At 45.2% G+C, this 16,018-nt stretch overlaps 1 protein-coding gene across 15 annotated transcripts in view; it reads right to left on the reverse strand.

Moving 5' to 3' along the window:
- MAGI1 (membrane associated guanylate kinase, WW and PDZ domain containing 1) overlaps window positions 1-16,018 on the reverse strand; it is a 621,460-nt gene that overhangs the window by 58,298 nt on the left and 547,144 nt on the right. For all 15 annotated transcript variants that reach the window (XM_056867137.1, XM_056867145.1, XM_056867144.1 and 12 more), the window contains one exon: window positions 13,892-14,108. In XM_056867137.1, the coding sequence (XP_056723115.1) occupies window positions 13,892-14,108 (217 nt within the window). The remainder of the gene's footprint in view (window positions 1-13,891; window positions 14,109-16,018) is intronic.

The following is a 16,018-nucleotide window of genomic DNA, read 5'->3' on the forward strand; positions in this document are numbered from 1 at the left end:
GGTTTGCTTTTAAATAAAACGAATAAGGAGATTAAAAATTACAACGGAGACACGTCCTTCTGTGTCGCTGCTTGCTTTCTAGCTATAAAAGGGGTAAACTCCCTCCTCCTCGCCCTCATTAGTTCGTTTTAAAGCCTGCCTACTCAGAATTTCCACGAGTTACACCGTGCTCACGTATTCCCCCCCCCCCCAAAGCCTATTTAATTCTAGATGAATGAACGGCTTCGTGCGGTTGCTTTCAATTTTATCCAGTTTGCACACAACAATTCTATTGTGTGACCGAAAATAAAAATCCCAAATATTAAAAGAAAAACCACCACTGCAATATTTTAAAAGCTGTAGCAAGCCTCGACCCTGCTCTGCTCTGCTTTTAATTAGAACATGCTTAAGCCTTTCAAAGGGGCTCATTAACACATCTGCAATTCAGATTAATTCATTTTGTCACTGCTGTTTTGACAGATGGCCATACGTAGGATATGGCAGCTTTGCAAGGGAGGGAGGCACACAGCACAACAACAGATTGCTGCAATCCTCAAGGAAGTTTAAGAATTTTAAAAAGCCCACAAAAAAAAGAAAAAGAAAGTATTACAGGAATCTATATTAGGAAAACAGATCAAGGTTTCTGGAATTAGGCATGTCTTATATTCACTTATGCCTCATTGGACTGAGATATAGAACAGGGCAATGCGAGACAAAGCTACAACTTTCTAAATAGGAAGATTGGGCTGCCAGGTCCCTCTTCGCCACCAGCAGGAGCTTTTTGAGGCGGAGCCTGAGGAGGGCGGGGTTTGGGGAGAAGAGGGATTTTAATGCCATCGAAACCAATCGCCAAAGCGGCCATTTTCTCCAGGTAAACTGATCTCTATCGGCTGGAGATCAGTTGTAACAGCAGGAGATCTCCAGCTATTACCTGGAGGTTGGCAGCCCTATAGGAAGGGTGCAAGTCTTCTGAGGACTGTGCTGTAAAGGATGTTTTTGTTCGACAGACATGACCAAGCTTAAGGATATGCTTCCACATCTGGTTATTTAACAGCATTAACAGCAGCCTAACATGCAAAAGAGGCAGCTGGACTATGGTTGCCAAACTCCAGGTACTAGCTGGAGATCTCCCACTATTACAACTGATCTCCAGGCGACAGAAATCAGTTCTCCTGGAGAAAATGGCCGATTTGGCAATTGGGCTCTATAGCATTGAAGTCTCTCCCCTCCCTCCCCTCAACGTTTGGTTTCGGGGCTGGATATTCGGCCTGAACCATGGTCTGACCATTGCCTACTTAAAGCCAAGGTGAATGTGGCCCCGACACCTCGCATGAGAGGGCGCCTGGTTAAAATGGTCCGCCCATGGAGGCTCATGAATCCTACTGGATCCCAGAACGCATTGGAAAATTTTAGAATTCCAAAGATGTTCTGTTGAGGCCGCAGTGGAAAAATGGAACGTGAAGCTCCTTGAAGCTATCATGAGCGACCTCTACCACCAGCTTACAGAAGGTGCTCTTGGCCACTGTGTCAACCTGCTTTTCAAACAGCAAGGCTGGGTCCATTAGCTCTTTACCTGCTCTGCAAAAGCCAACTCCACTCCACGTCTCCAGATCAGCGTCCAATCCTTCTAGAAATCACCCTTCCCAAAAGAGCATTACCTCTGTCTCATCTAGATTCAACTTCAGCTTATTCTGCCTTAGTCATCACTAGCCCTGCCCTCAAAATGCTGGTTAAGAACCCCTTGCTCAGCATATATGCCTATGTGGTGGGGCAGTAGAAGTTCTCCCCCATTACGTCTTGGCCTGTCCTTCATACATTTAACCTCGAAACATGTTTTTGGCAAATATTCTATCTGCATTGCAATCATCATCTGATGCCGATAGATTAATTTATCTGCTATCAGATAGGGATCCCTATATTTCCCAAAAAAATAGCACTCTATGGCCTGGCGGCCAAGAAAACCAGAGAGAAGCAAATATAAATTTTGGAACTGAACAGGTGTATTTTAATGTATTCCTTTTAATGATCTTGTCTGGTTGGTTAAGAACCAAGGCTTGTTCCTTTCAAGGCTTGCAGAATGAATCATAGGACTGGATGTCATCTGTAGATTGATGACACCCAACCCCAAAGTTCTGGACAATTTTATTCAGTGGCCTCATATACATTAACAAGCATGGGTAAGAGAACAGAACCCTGCAGCATTCAACAGGACAAATCCCACCAAGCTGATGGTGTGTCTGATCAGACAGACTTTGTGTGTCTGATCAGACAGAAAAGACTGAAACCATCAAATGGCCACTACCTTAACACCAACTCCATATTCCAGTTGGTACAAAAGAACAAAACTGGCCATCTATGTCAAAGGCTGCTGAAAGATCAAACAGTATCAACAGGGATGATTGTCCCCTGTCCAACTTTAAATGAAGATTATCCACCGGCGCAACTAAAACCATCTGAGGTCCAACACAGGCCTGTAATTGAATTGCAACGGGTCAAAGGCAGATGTGTCATCCAAAACTTTCTGGAGCTGCTCCACCATTACACGCTCTGTCAGCTCCCCAGAAAAAGGCAAATTGGAGAATGGCCTATAACTGGCCACCTTACCTCTAGCCAATTTGAGCTTTTGAAGCAAAGGTCTCAGAAATGCCTCCTGCAAAAGTCTAGGGAAGAGCCCCCTCAGCCAAAGTATCATTCAAAATCTTCTACAGCTAAACTGCAAACATTTTTAGTTCTGGTTCTGCCCACCATGAGGAAAGAGGCAACAGTGTGCATGCCTTAAGTAGGGGGAGCTGTGCCTTCCCACTCAGTTCTTAATGGCCATAATGGTAGCATTGGGAAGAACTTTCTCTACAAAAATCATGACTTGAGCTACTTCTCTGGGCTGGCATCGTTTTCTGTTAAGTGAGCTTTTATACTTTCCCACACAGGTCCAACACTTTTAAAATTAATTAATTAATTAATATCTTGTATTTATGTTGTTGTTGTTGTTGTGAGCCGCCCTGAGCCTGGCCCTGGCTGGGAAAGGGCAGGATATAAATCTAAACAGACAAACAAATAAATAATGATTTTCACCAATACCTTTTCCCAGCAAAATTTTAAAAGCCAGGACAGGCACAGACCCTGAGAACATGTGGCGGCCCCTCACACTCCCAACAACCCTGTCAGCATCCACAGGCAATCTGAATCAATTTACAATGGGACAGGCAGGTGGTTTTTACATCTCAAGTACCGTATATACTCGCGTATAAGCCGAGTTTTTCAGCCCAAAAAAAGGGCTGAAAAAGCCAGCCTCGGCTTATATGCGGGTCAATACGGTAGAGGGGGGAGGGAGGGAGGAGGAGGGAGGGAGGAGGAGGGAGGGAGGAGGGAGGAGGGAGGAGGGAGGAGGGAACTTACCACCGCCGGCGCCGCTGGGCCCGCGTCGTTTCCTGCCGCCGGGAGCGGCCTCCTGCGGCTGCGCGGAGGCTGCCCCGGCCCCCGCCCGGCCGCGCCGCCGCTTCCTGGGGCCTGGGGCGGCCTCCTGCGGCTGCGCAGAGGCTGCCCGGCCCCCACCCAGCCGCGCCGCCGCTTCCTGGGGCCGGGAGCGGCCTCCTGCGGCTGCGCAGAGGCTGCCCCGGCCCCCGCCCGGCCGCGCCGCCACTTCCTGGGGCCTGGGGCGGCCTCCTGCAACTGCAGGGAGGCTGCCCCAGCCCCTGCCGGGTGCACCACCGCCGCCACCAGGGCCGCACCGCTTGCTCCCGGAAGCCCGTCAGGTAAGTCTGCGGGGGGGGGAGGGGTTATAAGCCGATCCTCGGCTTATACGCGGGTGCCTAATTTTCCCCCATTTTTGGGGAGAAATTAGGCACCTCGGCTTATACGTGGGTCGGCTTATACACGGGTATATACGGTACCAGGCCTGTTCACAACTTGGTGCCTAAGTCAGCACGGATGAGATTCTGTCAGCACAGATTCTTGCAAAAACATCATAGCTAGAGGCCAAATTAACGTTACAGACAGGGGTCAGACATAGGTGCTAACAAGTCAAAAACCGCTTTAAACAAGTGAACTGGATGAGACTAAACTGATGCAATGGCTGTGGAGAAGAAATCTTTTTTCGCCACCATCAGTTACCTCATATGGCTCTACAGCAGGTGTTTCGAACTCATTTGTTATGAGGGCTGGGTATGACATAAATGTCACTTGGTTGGGCTGGGCCATGCCTTGCCAGCCCAGATCGGGACTGGAGGGGGTGGCTGCCTCAGCTGGCTCGCGGGTCGGATAAGAGCTCTCAAGGGGCAGGATCCACCCCGTGGGCCTTACATTTGACACCCCTGCTCTATGGCATGTCCTGACTCATCCTTAACATCTTCCAAACTGCTTCATATCCCCCAGGCTCCTTGGAGAAGAAGGAGGAGGAGGAGGAGGAGGAGGAGGAGGAGGAGGAGGAGGAGGAGAAGGAGAAGGAGAAGGAGAAGGAGAAGGAGAAGGAGAAGGAGAAGGAGAAGGAGAAGGAGAAGGAGAAGGAGGAGGAGAAGGAGAAGGAGAAGAAGAAGGAGAAGGAGAGGAGGAGGAGGAGGAGGAGTTGGTTTTTATATGCCGATTTTCTCTGCCACTTAAGGGAGACTCAAACCGGCTTACAGTCACCTTCCCTTCCCCTCCCCACAACAGATACCATGTGAGGTAGGTGGGGCTGAGAGAGTTCGAAGAGAACAGTGATTAGCCCAAGGTCACCCAGCAGGCTTTATGTGGAGGAGTGGGGAATCAAATCCATTTCTCCAGATTAGAGTCCACTGCTGTTAACCACTACACCACACTGGCTCCTGCTGGAGATAAATCCTGCTCCACCAGCTGCTTCTATGGGAATAGCTCGCCTAACAAAAGCATCTTGGTTTGCCCTGATGCAGATATGCTTCAGCAGCCTGTCAAGTACTGTAAGGAAAGGGGGGGGATACACTATTTTTTATTCTGCAGGATTAAGATATTGCCAGTATTCAAAACCTTAAATAAGGGAAAGACTGAGAGTGAAAGTCATTCCTGGGAAGAGTGCCAGAACGGAAGCATATGCGGACAGCGCTCTTCACCCTAGGAGGGCAGGCTCATTTGCCACTGCAGAGTAAGCTGCGTTCTTAAGATGATTTATCTCCTACCATTAAGATGGATTCCAAAACATCAAACTCGATCTTCTGTATCTACAGATTGCGGCTTTTAAAGAAGCTGTGCCCAACAGACTAACATCTTAGCATGCACTTTAAAAATTGCTTATGCTGAATACAGGCTCAGAGGCCTAAGTACAAATGAGGTGGAGGAGGAGGAGGAGGAAGAGAAGGAGGAAGAAGAGTTGGTTTTTATGTCTCACTTTTCTCATCCTTTAAGGAGTCTCAAAGCGGCTCACAATCACCTTCCCTTCCCCTCCCTACAACAGACACCTTGTGAGGTAGGTGGGGCTGGGAGAGTTCAGAGAGAACTGTGACTAGCCCAAGGTCACCCAGCAGGTTTCATGTGGAGGAGTGGGGAATCAAGCCCAGTTCTCCAGATTAAGAGTCTGCTGCTCATGTGCAGGGCCAGATTTAGGTTTGATGAGGCCCTAAGCTATTGAAGGTAATGGGGCCCTTTATATGTCCAGCTGTCCTTTGTCAACAACAAATTGTCGCTGTTTTTTGTGTTGAATATATGCTATATGGTAATGAGAAAACAAGTGATATTTTAGGGAACAGGCTAGCAGGCGGGGCCCATTACTTACATCATAGGAGCCTACACAACACAAAACACTGTTGCTGTATGTAGGTTTTATTTTATTTGTTTTTTTTATCTTACAGTATATTTTGGAAATGTACATCCAGTTTTTTTTTCCTTTAAATTTTTTTGGGGGGCCCAAGAGAGTGGGGCCCTAAGCTATAGCTTGTTTGGCTTACACGTAAATCTGGCACTGCTCATGTGTAGGAGTGGGGAATCAAACCTGCTTCCCCAGATTAGAGTTTACCGCTCTTTAACCACTACACCATGCTGGCACAAGTGGGCCATCCATATACATGCCTGATTTATTTTGGAGAATTTATATATTGTTACCTGCTGTACCCAAGCAATCTCCAAACTGGTTTTTCAACTCTCCAGAACTCAACGTGCAAGCTGGTTAAAGAAAAATCAGGCATGTGCATGTGAGGGGCACTAAAGTCAAAGGTATTTATTACAGTCCATGACCAGCAAATACAGCAAAAATGAGGGGCACTATTGATAAGAGGACTATGAAAGTCTTTTTCGAGTTCCACGTTTGCTGCTCTTAATCAGGGCTGATGGAATATAAGATTAAGTGAAAATAAAGCAGCCCATTGGAGGCAAAATATACCAACACTCTTTCATGAGGTCTGGCAACTTTTTCTCTATTCTTTGGGTAATATATTGTTATCATAGTTCAGGATATTGTAAACCTGATTATGGGATGAAGACTTGGAGGACTTGGGACCTCAAAGTACTCTCAAGTCGGGGTTTCCCAAAGTCCTGACTCCAATCCCAAATGAATTTACTTGTTGTTCTGCTGTAGTAGCAGGAGGTGGACTTGTCAGCAGGAGTCTTACTCCTGCCCTGGCACTTATAGAATCATAGAAACACAGAGTTGGAAGGGACCACCAGGGTCATCTAGTCCAACCCCCTGCACAATGCAGGAAATTAACAACTACCTCCCCCCACATCCCCAGTGACCCCAACCCTCCCCCTGCCATGCAGAATCCCACAATCAAAGCACTCCTGACAGATGGCCATCTAGCCTCTGCTTAAAGACCTCCAAAGACGGGGACTCCACCACCCTCCGAGGAACAACTTCACTTGTTCCATCCCGGATTGAGATGTCTGGCGTACAACAAGAAATGTTTTCAGTTTGCACTTGAGTCACCAATGTATTACTGTATTTGAGCCAGAGAAGTTTTTTGGGGGGAGAGGAGCCCTCATCTCAAGCACGAGTAATGAAGCTCATATTCTAAGAACACAAAAGGCCAACTTGGCAGTGTCACTAAATGAAGTACCTGAAGGAGGAACTAAACTGGCTGCCGTTGAAGCTGTACGTACCTCCAGATGATTAACAGATTCCTTTATGAACAGAGACCTCTCTACATCTCCTCCCATTTTATATTTTAGGTATGCTGTCAGCTCATATCTTTTCCCAAGAAACAGGACCATCTGACTTAAGAACTCAAGCAGACAACTGCCGGTTCAGACCAAGGGACTATTTAGCCCAGCATCCTGTTTCACACATTAGATGACCAGTTGCCCTGGAGGACTAAACAAGCAGAGGCTGAATTCCCCACCCCACCCCCACACTACTGCTTCCCAAAACTTGTACCCAGAGGTTTGCTGCCTCCCTTAAGTCCCCATGGCTAGTTGCCATTGATGGACCTCTCTTCCATTAATTTGTTTGATCCCCCTTTAAAGCCATGTATGATCATGACCATCACTATGTACAGTCTCAATGAACAATAAGTATTGCCCATTTTCATATATCAACAAGTGCTATTTCATAAACAAAGGATTCCTGCATAGGACATAAAGTCGAGCAGTTTCCTGTAGCAAACTGGAAACAACCAGGCTTCTACCCTGGGAGGGGGTTACAGAAGATTTGTGGAAAGAGAAGAAGAACAAGAAGAAGGAGAAGAAGAGTTGGTTTTTTATGCCAACTTTCTCTGCCTTCTAAGGAGAATCAAACCTGCTTATAATCTCCTTCCCTTCCTCTCCAACAGGCACCTTTAAAAAATTTTTTTATTATTTTTCTATACTAATTAGACAAGGTATTCAACAATCAATATAGGTAAACATCAGAGTATAAATTCTTATAAACAATTGTTGAAAATACATACATATATAGATAAAAAATAAAATATAAAGACTTCCCCTAAACCTCCCTCAATCTTGTCATTTATTTGTACTCTCCTTTGTTTAAGATTCTAATCCTAATATTGTTACAAATGTTTATAAGATATTTTTTCTTTATTTAACATTACTCATAATCTAAGTATTTGCTATTTCATTTATCTATATTCAAATAAAGAAAAAGAAAATAAAAATAAAAAAGAACAGAAATAAAAAGCACTATTTTTATAATAAAAAATGGATTAGATAATAAGTATCATTTTTAACTTCCTTTGAGAATGAATATCATTATGATTCCTCCATTTCTCCCACATATCTAATAAGTATCAGTTATGTTAATGCCATTAATTATTCTGTTTTTGTCAGAGCCAAGCCATTTAATCAGTCCTTTTTAATTAAATCCCGAGAAAAACTAAACCCTTTGACCCAGTCTCTTTATCTTAAATTTCCAGCATCTTCCTCTTTTTCCCAGTAGCTTTAAACGTTGAAGGGCATCCATGGAAGTTGTTAGTGCAGTTCCCTGTGTAAAAATTGATGGGGGATAGTAAATCTGCAGCATGTTTTCTTCCATCCCTAAGGCGAGAAGAAAAATCCCGGTATTTCCAGCTTTTTGCCCTTTTAAATTCTCCCAGTTAACTTTGAAAAGTTCATCAGGTAGATCATACAAACAAAAGTCAAAGTCTCTTACGTTCATATACATAGTTGTCAATTGGGTTGGTTCAATTTCTTCTTGCAGATGTATATCCTTTGGTAGTCCTTCATAGCTCTCCATCTCCTTTACAGAATTTAATTCTTCTTTTAATGGTTTGTTGTTTGGGGAGCTTCCTTCTCTCATCTCTGATCTCATTGTCATAATTCGGTCTTTTATATCCTTGAGATCTCCGAAATTACATCCAGTTTCCGATTGACAAGTTCGTAGATATTGTTTGTCAGAGAGACTAGTCGATCCATGAATTTAGTCTCACTTTCCATGGTTGCTACTTCTGGTAGTTTGTTGAAGTTTAATTTGTAAAATCCAGAGAGGTATACGTTGTGAGTTGTAAAGTGGTGTTAAGGGGGACAGGATATAAGGTCGCACGCCTGCTGTTCCTTCCTTTTGCCTAGGAACTTGGGAAGTATTTGCCAGTTACACAGTGGTGCCACACATCCGGTCTCAAATCCCGTAGTATTCTCGCAGTGGCAGACGATAGCTGATGCTTCCGGATAAGACGTTGCTTGAAAATTTGTTTACTCAGAAAAACCTCCTCCCGGAAGTGGGGGGGGGGGAATCTGCGCGTCCCTCCCTTTTACACTTCTGAGTTTCTGATTGGTGGCTATCACGTCATTCAAAAGGTCCCAACTGTTATGTCTATCCACTGATCAATTTGATTAAGATCCTGCCGGCTTATCCAATGTTTTTAATTGTCAAAGAGTCATCCAAACCTCAGATGGGGAGATACAGATTCTATAGATATTTTTTCCACTCCTTTGGGACTTCCAATTCCAGGTAAAACAAAAGAGTTCTTGTTACTTACTCAGATTTTAGAAGAGTAGGTATTCTTGCTTATGTATCGTTGCTTAGATGGTAATAGGTAGGGGAGAGCTGAGCCTAATTCCAGAGAGATGTTCACGGCAATGGTTTCCCCTCAGGCTAGGCGGGACCTCATCCAGGATCCCGAGAGTCGTCCGATGGCTTTCTCAGCAAAACTGGGGGTCAAACCGCACTTCAGGGGCAGCAGGGGAAATCCTGTTTCCCAATCCACTATTTAGGATCAGATAGGGGTGCAGAATTACACCCCAGATTCGAACGAATCTTGGTTCCCTTGGGAGCCCCCAAGAGACGTGGTGCTCAGCTCAGCGTCCCTAGCAGAAGTCCCAAAGAACAGGCACTTTGTGAGGTAGGTGGGGCTGAGAGAGTTCGGAGGTTGACCTTGACAAGGCCAAGGTCAACCAGCTGGCTTCAAGTGTAGGAGTGGGGAAAACAAACCCAGTTCTCCAGATTAGAGTCCACCACTCTCAACCGCTATACTACACTGACTCTCTTGTATCATCTTCACTGCCTAGGAGAGGACCTGCTTCTAAAACCCATTTTAAAGGAGGAGGAGGAGGAAGAAGGAGGAAGAAGAAGAAGAAGAGTTGGTGTATATATGCTGACTTTCTCTACCACTTAAGGAAGAATCAAATCAGCTTACAATCACTTCCCTTCCCCTCCCCACAATAGACACCCTGTGAGGCAGAGGGGGCTGAGAGAGCTCTAAGAGAGCTGTGCCTAGCTCAAGATCACCCAGTTGGCTTCATGTGGAGGAGTGGAGAAACCAACCCAGTTCACCAGATCAGCATCCACCGCTCATGTGGAGGAGTGGGGAACCAAACCTGGTTCTCTAGATTAGAGTCCACCGCTCCAAACCACTGCTCTTAACCACTATACCATGCTGGCTCTCTAGGCAAAGCTCTAGTTATTACTAAAAATGATGCAACTTTCCTTATTCGGTGTGGATAGGGGAACAGAGAGCTGGAAGCGGCGGTGCCCGGCAGTACGTTCTTGCGCGCATTTTTTTAAAAAAAAAGCAAAACCAGCGAGAGTTAATACTGCTGAGCTAATCCTAATGACTAATTAGCTAATTTCTAATTAACTGTTTAGCTGGTACTAAATCGCTGCAGGGGGTCACAGACAATGACAGTGCAGGCATGCTGTCTGTGGAAGGGAAAAGTGGAAAAACTGTAATACGGTAGAAGTATGAGAGAGAAACCTTCACAAGTGAAATGAAGGCTGGAACAAGATGTTATATTAAACACACCGCTGCCACCCCAATTGAAAACAGCAGATTTGGAACTCCAGCTCCCCCCTCCCTCCAATAATGAAAAAAAACTCATCTGGATTCAGGTGTCATAGCATTATGTGTTTCCCCACCACTAATCAATGGTAAGCCAATGAAGAGAATGGTGAGCCAATGGGAGAAAGAAACACAAAATGCTGTGATATTAAGATACAAGGTAGTTACCCTAGATTTAAAGAAGGGGAATTAAACATGCAATTGCTGCTAAGCACTGGCCATGCACTGAAAGGAATAAACAATTTCTGGCTCAAAAATTTCTTTTTCTCACTCAAATATCTAAGCAGAATACGTTCACAGAATGATCTCTCCCTCTGTCTCCATCCCTCTGCAGCCACTGGGGCCCACAACTCAATAAAGCTGTTTGTGGATGTTGGGAGACCCTCAAGAACTGAGCGGGAAATGTCTTGGAGAACCCTTCAGAGGGCAGCCATGGTGGTCTGCGTTAGAACAGCTAGATTTAAATCCATAGCACCTTAGAGACCAACAAGATTCCCAGGGGTATAAACTTTCATGAGCCAGAACTCCCTTTGTCAGATGCTTGTGTGTTAAGCACTGTCAAGTTGCTTCCAACTCATGGTGACCCTATGAATCAATGTCCTCCAAAACATCCTATCCTAAACAGCCTTGCTCATGTCTTGCAGACTGAGAGCTGTGGCTTCCTTTAAAGAATCAATCTCTTGTTGAGTCTTCCTCTTTTCCTGCTGCCTTCAACCTTTTCTAGTATGATTGTCTATTCCAGTGATTCTTGTCTTGTCATAACGTGACCAAAGTACGATAGCCTCAGTTTAGTCATTTTAGCTTCCCAGGGTCAGATACTTTGTCAGATACCTGGAGGGTATCTGGAGGATGGAGAGTGTCCTGGAGGGGTTGCACCAAGAAAGGGAGGTCATAAGGGATTGCCCTTCCCACCATTCATAAGTAGCAAGTGCTCATGCAAGGGAAGGGGCAATTGCTGCCCATTTCCCTTTCTTGATGCAGCCACATCTCACTGCTTTCTTGAAGGTGTCCTAATCTTCCAGAATAGTTATTTTAAAGGGAGGGCAGGGGAGGATGAAGATGGATGCAGGAGGAAGGGAATCATAGAATCATAGAGTTGGAAGGAGACCATCAGGGTAATCTAGTCCAACCTCCTGCACAATGCAGGAAATTCACAACTACCTCCCCACCCCCAACAACCCCAGTGATCCCTACTCCATGCCCAGAAGATGGCCAAAATGCCCTCCCTCTCATGATCTGCCTAAGGTCATAGAATCAGCATTGCTGACAGATGGCCATCTAGCCTCTGCTTAAAAACCTCCAGGGAAAAAGACCTTACCACCTCCCGAGGAAGCCTGTTCCACTGAGGAACCCCTCTAAGAGGGATCTGTTCTACAAACTCTTTATGTTCACAGTTCATAGAACCTTAACCCTTGGTTTTCCACTTGTAAATAGGGTTCCCAGGCATGTAACATGGAAAACAGCCATTTTAATCTGAGTAACAGAGCTGTAAATTTGGCTATGTTTTGGAGAATTACTGGTAGCTGGGTGGGTATTAACCTGGCCTCAGAACAGAAATTATAGATCATTTATACATGAATATATTAATATATATATATATATTTCTGGTTTCATGCTTATTTAAAAACGTAAATTGCCCCAGACCTGACCCGGATGACCCAGGTGAACCGGATCTCCTCAGATCTCAGAAGCTAAGCAAACAAACAAACCAGTCTTGATGGTGATCAGTAGCAGTAGCTGAGCACCAAACAGAAACCCAACATTTGTGTTCTTTACTTGTGTGTGTGTGTGGGAGGGTGCAGCTTCTGCTGAACTAGAAAATGGTGGCGGCCGCATTCCTAAGAGCACAACATTGCTAATATGTGAACATGGATTATAAAGGCCAGTACAAGATCAGTGAGAGAAAGTATTTAAAATTCCCTTGCAAAAATAACTGAGGCAAGCAGAAGCTGGGAGAGAGCGCTTGTTTGTACACACCCGCTGCATCTCCAAAAAGAAATGGAGAGGAAGTGGTGGAAACACAAAAGTACATGCTATTCTGATGCATTTTCAGTTTGGAAGTTCCTGCCTCATAGTGAAATCTGAAGAAGTGAGCTGTGACTCACGAAAGCTCATACCTTGCCAGAAATTTTGTTAGGGTGCTTTCACACATCCTAAATAATGCACTTTCAATGCACTTTAACTATCATTTGCAAGTGGACTTTGTTGTTTCACACAGTAAAATCCAACTGCAAAGTGCACTGAAAGTGGATTGAAAGTGCATTATTTGGCATGTACTTTAGAGCAGCTCGATCCTTCAGAATGCCCAACAGACTCTAAAAATCTAACCAATGCTCTGCAGAATATAACTGAGAAGAAGAAGGTGATTCTCTTTGCATGAAAGGGCGTGGATTGGAATCCATTTCGTACTCTTGGAGCAGAATCAAAGACCTGGTGAATTATTACAGTAATAGAATGTATCTATTAATAACTGGAATAAAAGCTTCTTACTGCACCTATCTGGCTTTTGCGTGGTTAGAGCAGCACATACTGGTAACAGCCAGAGTGGCTTGGCAGCACAGGGCATCAGCTAGGAAATTACATCTTTTCCATAACGGAGTGAAATTCTCCCTGTTTTTGGACAACAGGAGTTGCTGAAAGTTTAAAAAGGACTACAGTAAATAACCAAAAAGGAACAGAAAAAAGGTGGCACTCCTATGAGCGGCCCAATTCCATATGACTGTTATTTCCCTAGTAAAGTACTTTTCAGGACTGGGACAGCAAACTTGAATTTTTTGTAAATCACAAGTGATGGAAGGCGCCGAACTACTTGCAAAGATATTTGGGCAATCTCTCATTCTATATACATTTGATTTGTTTGTTTTTAAAGAAAAAGACAAAAGTAAGCAGAAGAGAATGAAATAAAGAAAGGTTTGTAATACCGAAAGCACTTGCCTATTGTTTTTGACAATTACGCTGTAAATCCACTTAACTGTAGGCAATCAACGCTCCTTTTTCATCACAGACAAAAAACCCAATTGTAAACAACGTATAATTTGCTGATCTCTGTAGCTTCTCACCATTGTGGTTCTCTAACCTTGGCCACTGCAACCTCTTTCTGGCCACATATGCTTTCAGTCAATCCATCGCATGAACAAAACAAAAGCCCTGTTTATTTTCTCCGTCAAACAAAATGGTTTTTTTTCTTTTTTAGTTCCAGCAATAGAGAAAGCTGCTATCCAGAGCTGCTCCCAGAACAAGAAAAGGTCGCATCTGACACTTACGTCGGCTTTCATACATGCTCCTGGACTGGGCCCAGATTTTGAATGGATCCGGCTTCTTCTGCCCAGTGTTGTCTGGCTGGTCTGTGGCGGGCGCTTCGGTGGCAGGGTAGTCGGGAAGCACCTGGGTGCTGTGGACGGGCGAAGCGGTGTGTGCGCTGCGGTGGCTGGAGACGCTGTGTTGAGAGCTGTTTTGGCTATCTTTCCTTTCAAGTGGTTGCTGTAAGCAAAAAAAGCCAGGAGAGATGGGGAAGGGGAGGGGAAAAAATCCCAAGAAGGTTAATGGCTTGCAAGTGAGCAATTTCCTGTAGTAGTTTTTTCTCTAGGTTCAGCATTTCTGCATGCTCCCAAATACATGTTTGTGTGTGTGTGTGTGGGGGAGAGACATTTTGGCTTCTACCATTTCCAGTTTTGTGCTGAGCGCAGGTAAATTTTCCCTGTGATAGACAGACAGAGTGACAGAGGGACGCAGGAAAGGGAAAAGTCATCCATCACGGAGAAAAACATGCAACCTTCCATGTACAGACACGCTACAAATCAAAGTTCCCTATTAGATCAGCGGCTTCATATTATTTTCACCCACTGCTCAAAAACAGTGGGGAACTACTTTGTCCTCTCTACATTGACAGTCTGAATTGGCCAATACAATACAAATCTGTGGTTTATGCATACATGTGTATATGTGGATGGACTCCACCCCTCCCTCCACTACTAGGGTTGCCAACCTCCAGGTACTAGCTGGAGATCTCCTGCTATTAGAACTGATCTCCAGCCAACAGAGATCAGTTCACCTGGAGAAAATGGCCATTTTGGCAATAGGACTCTATGGCATTGAAGTCCATAGAGGCCATCTGTCAGCAATGCTGATTCTACGACCTTAGGCAGATCATGAGTGGGAGGGCATCTTGGCCATCTTCTGGGCAAGGAGTAGGGGTCACTGGGGGTGTGGGGGGGAGGCAGTTGTGAATTTCCTGCATTGTGCAGGGGGTTGGACTAGATGAACTTGGTGATCCCTTCCATCTCTATGATTCTATGATTCCCTTCCCCCTGCATCCATCTTCATCCTCCCCTGCCCTCCCTTCTGGAAGATTAGGACACCTTCAGGAATGCAGTGGGATGTGGCTCCACCCCAAAAACTTCCCACCAGTAGTGAAGAGGGACCTCGCAACCCTATCCACCACACACACACACATATCCCACTGTACTGTTCCATCATCAGCTCAGAACTGTTTTGGGATCTGTGTTAACCAGCCTTAAAAAGGAAACCTGCTTTTACAAACTAAACAGAATGGTATATGCTTTCTTCCCCACCCCCCTCCTGAGTTCACTTGTGGAGGCCAACCCCCTTGAGGCAGACTCTCTGCTTTTGAATGATGAGGTCCATACGGATGGCACAGGAGTGAGACTGAAAGGAAAGGGATGAAATTCTACTCAATTGGAAGAAAATAGGTGGAATGGGAACAGGAGTGTGTGGTTTGTTTACTTATTTATTACCAGTTATAATCCACCTTCACCACCATCACCCCAAAGCTGGCCCAATGTGGCTCACAGTAGGGTTTCCAACTTCCAGGTGGTGGCTGGAGATCTCCTGTTATTATACCTGATCTCCAGGTGACAGAGATCAGTTCACCTGGAGAAAAATGGCCGCTTTGGCAATTAGAGTCTGTGGCATTAAAGTCCCTTCCCTCCCCAAACTCCACCCTCCTCAGGATCCACCCCCAAAATCTCCAGGTACTTCCCAACCAGGACTTGGGAACCCTAGCTCACAGTAAAACAAACAACGGATCAGATCAACGAATAGTTGCCAGAACTACCAGTAAGGCTGAAAATCGGTGTGTCATCTATGAAGGGGCTTGCTCCAACCAAAAGCCGAGCCGCTATATTCACCTGCACCAAGCCAAGCTTCCGAGTGGCTTTCATACGCCTTTGCCCCCCCACACATGTTTGTTTAAGCCCCATCGCACTTCACACAGAAGTTAAAACAACCGAGTAGGAAACCATCGGCTTTTGATGGCCTGAAGCACAGCAGGAATCTTTTCAAATTAGCAAACCAGTGAACGGGCAGAGAGAGAGAGAGATTTAAAATCCCACATCTTCATTTCCCTTCAGCTTTGTCGCCTTATGTTAGGC

This window comes from Euleptes europaea, chromosome 1 (assembly GCF_029931775.1).
Source record: "Euleptes europaea isolate rEulEur1 chromosome 1, rEulEur1.hap1, whole genome shotgun sequence".
In the NCBI taxonomy this organism is placed as follows: domain Eukaryota; kingdom Metazoa; phylum Chordata; class Lepidosauria; order Squamata; family Sphaerodactylidae; genus Euleptes; species Euleptes europaea.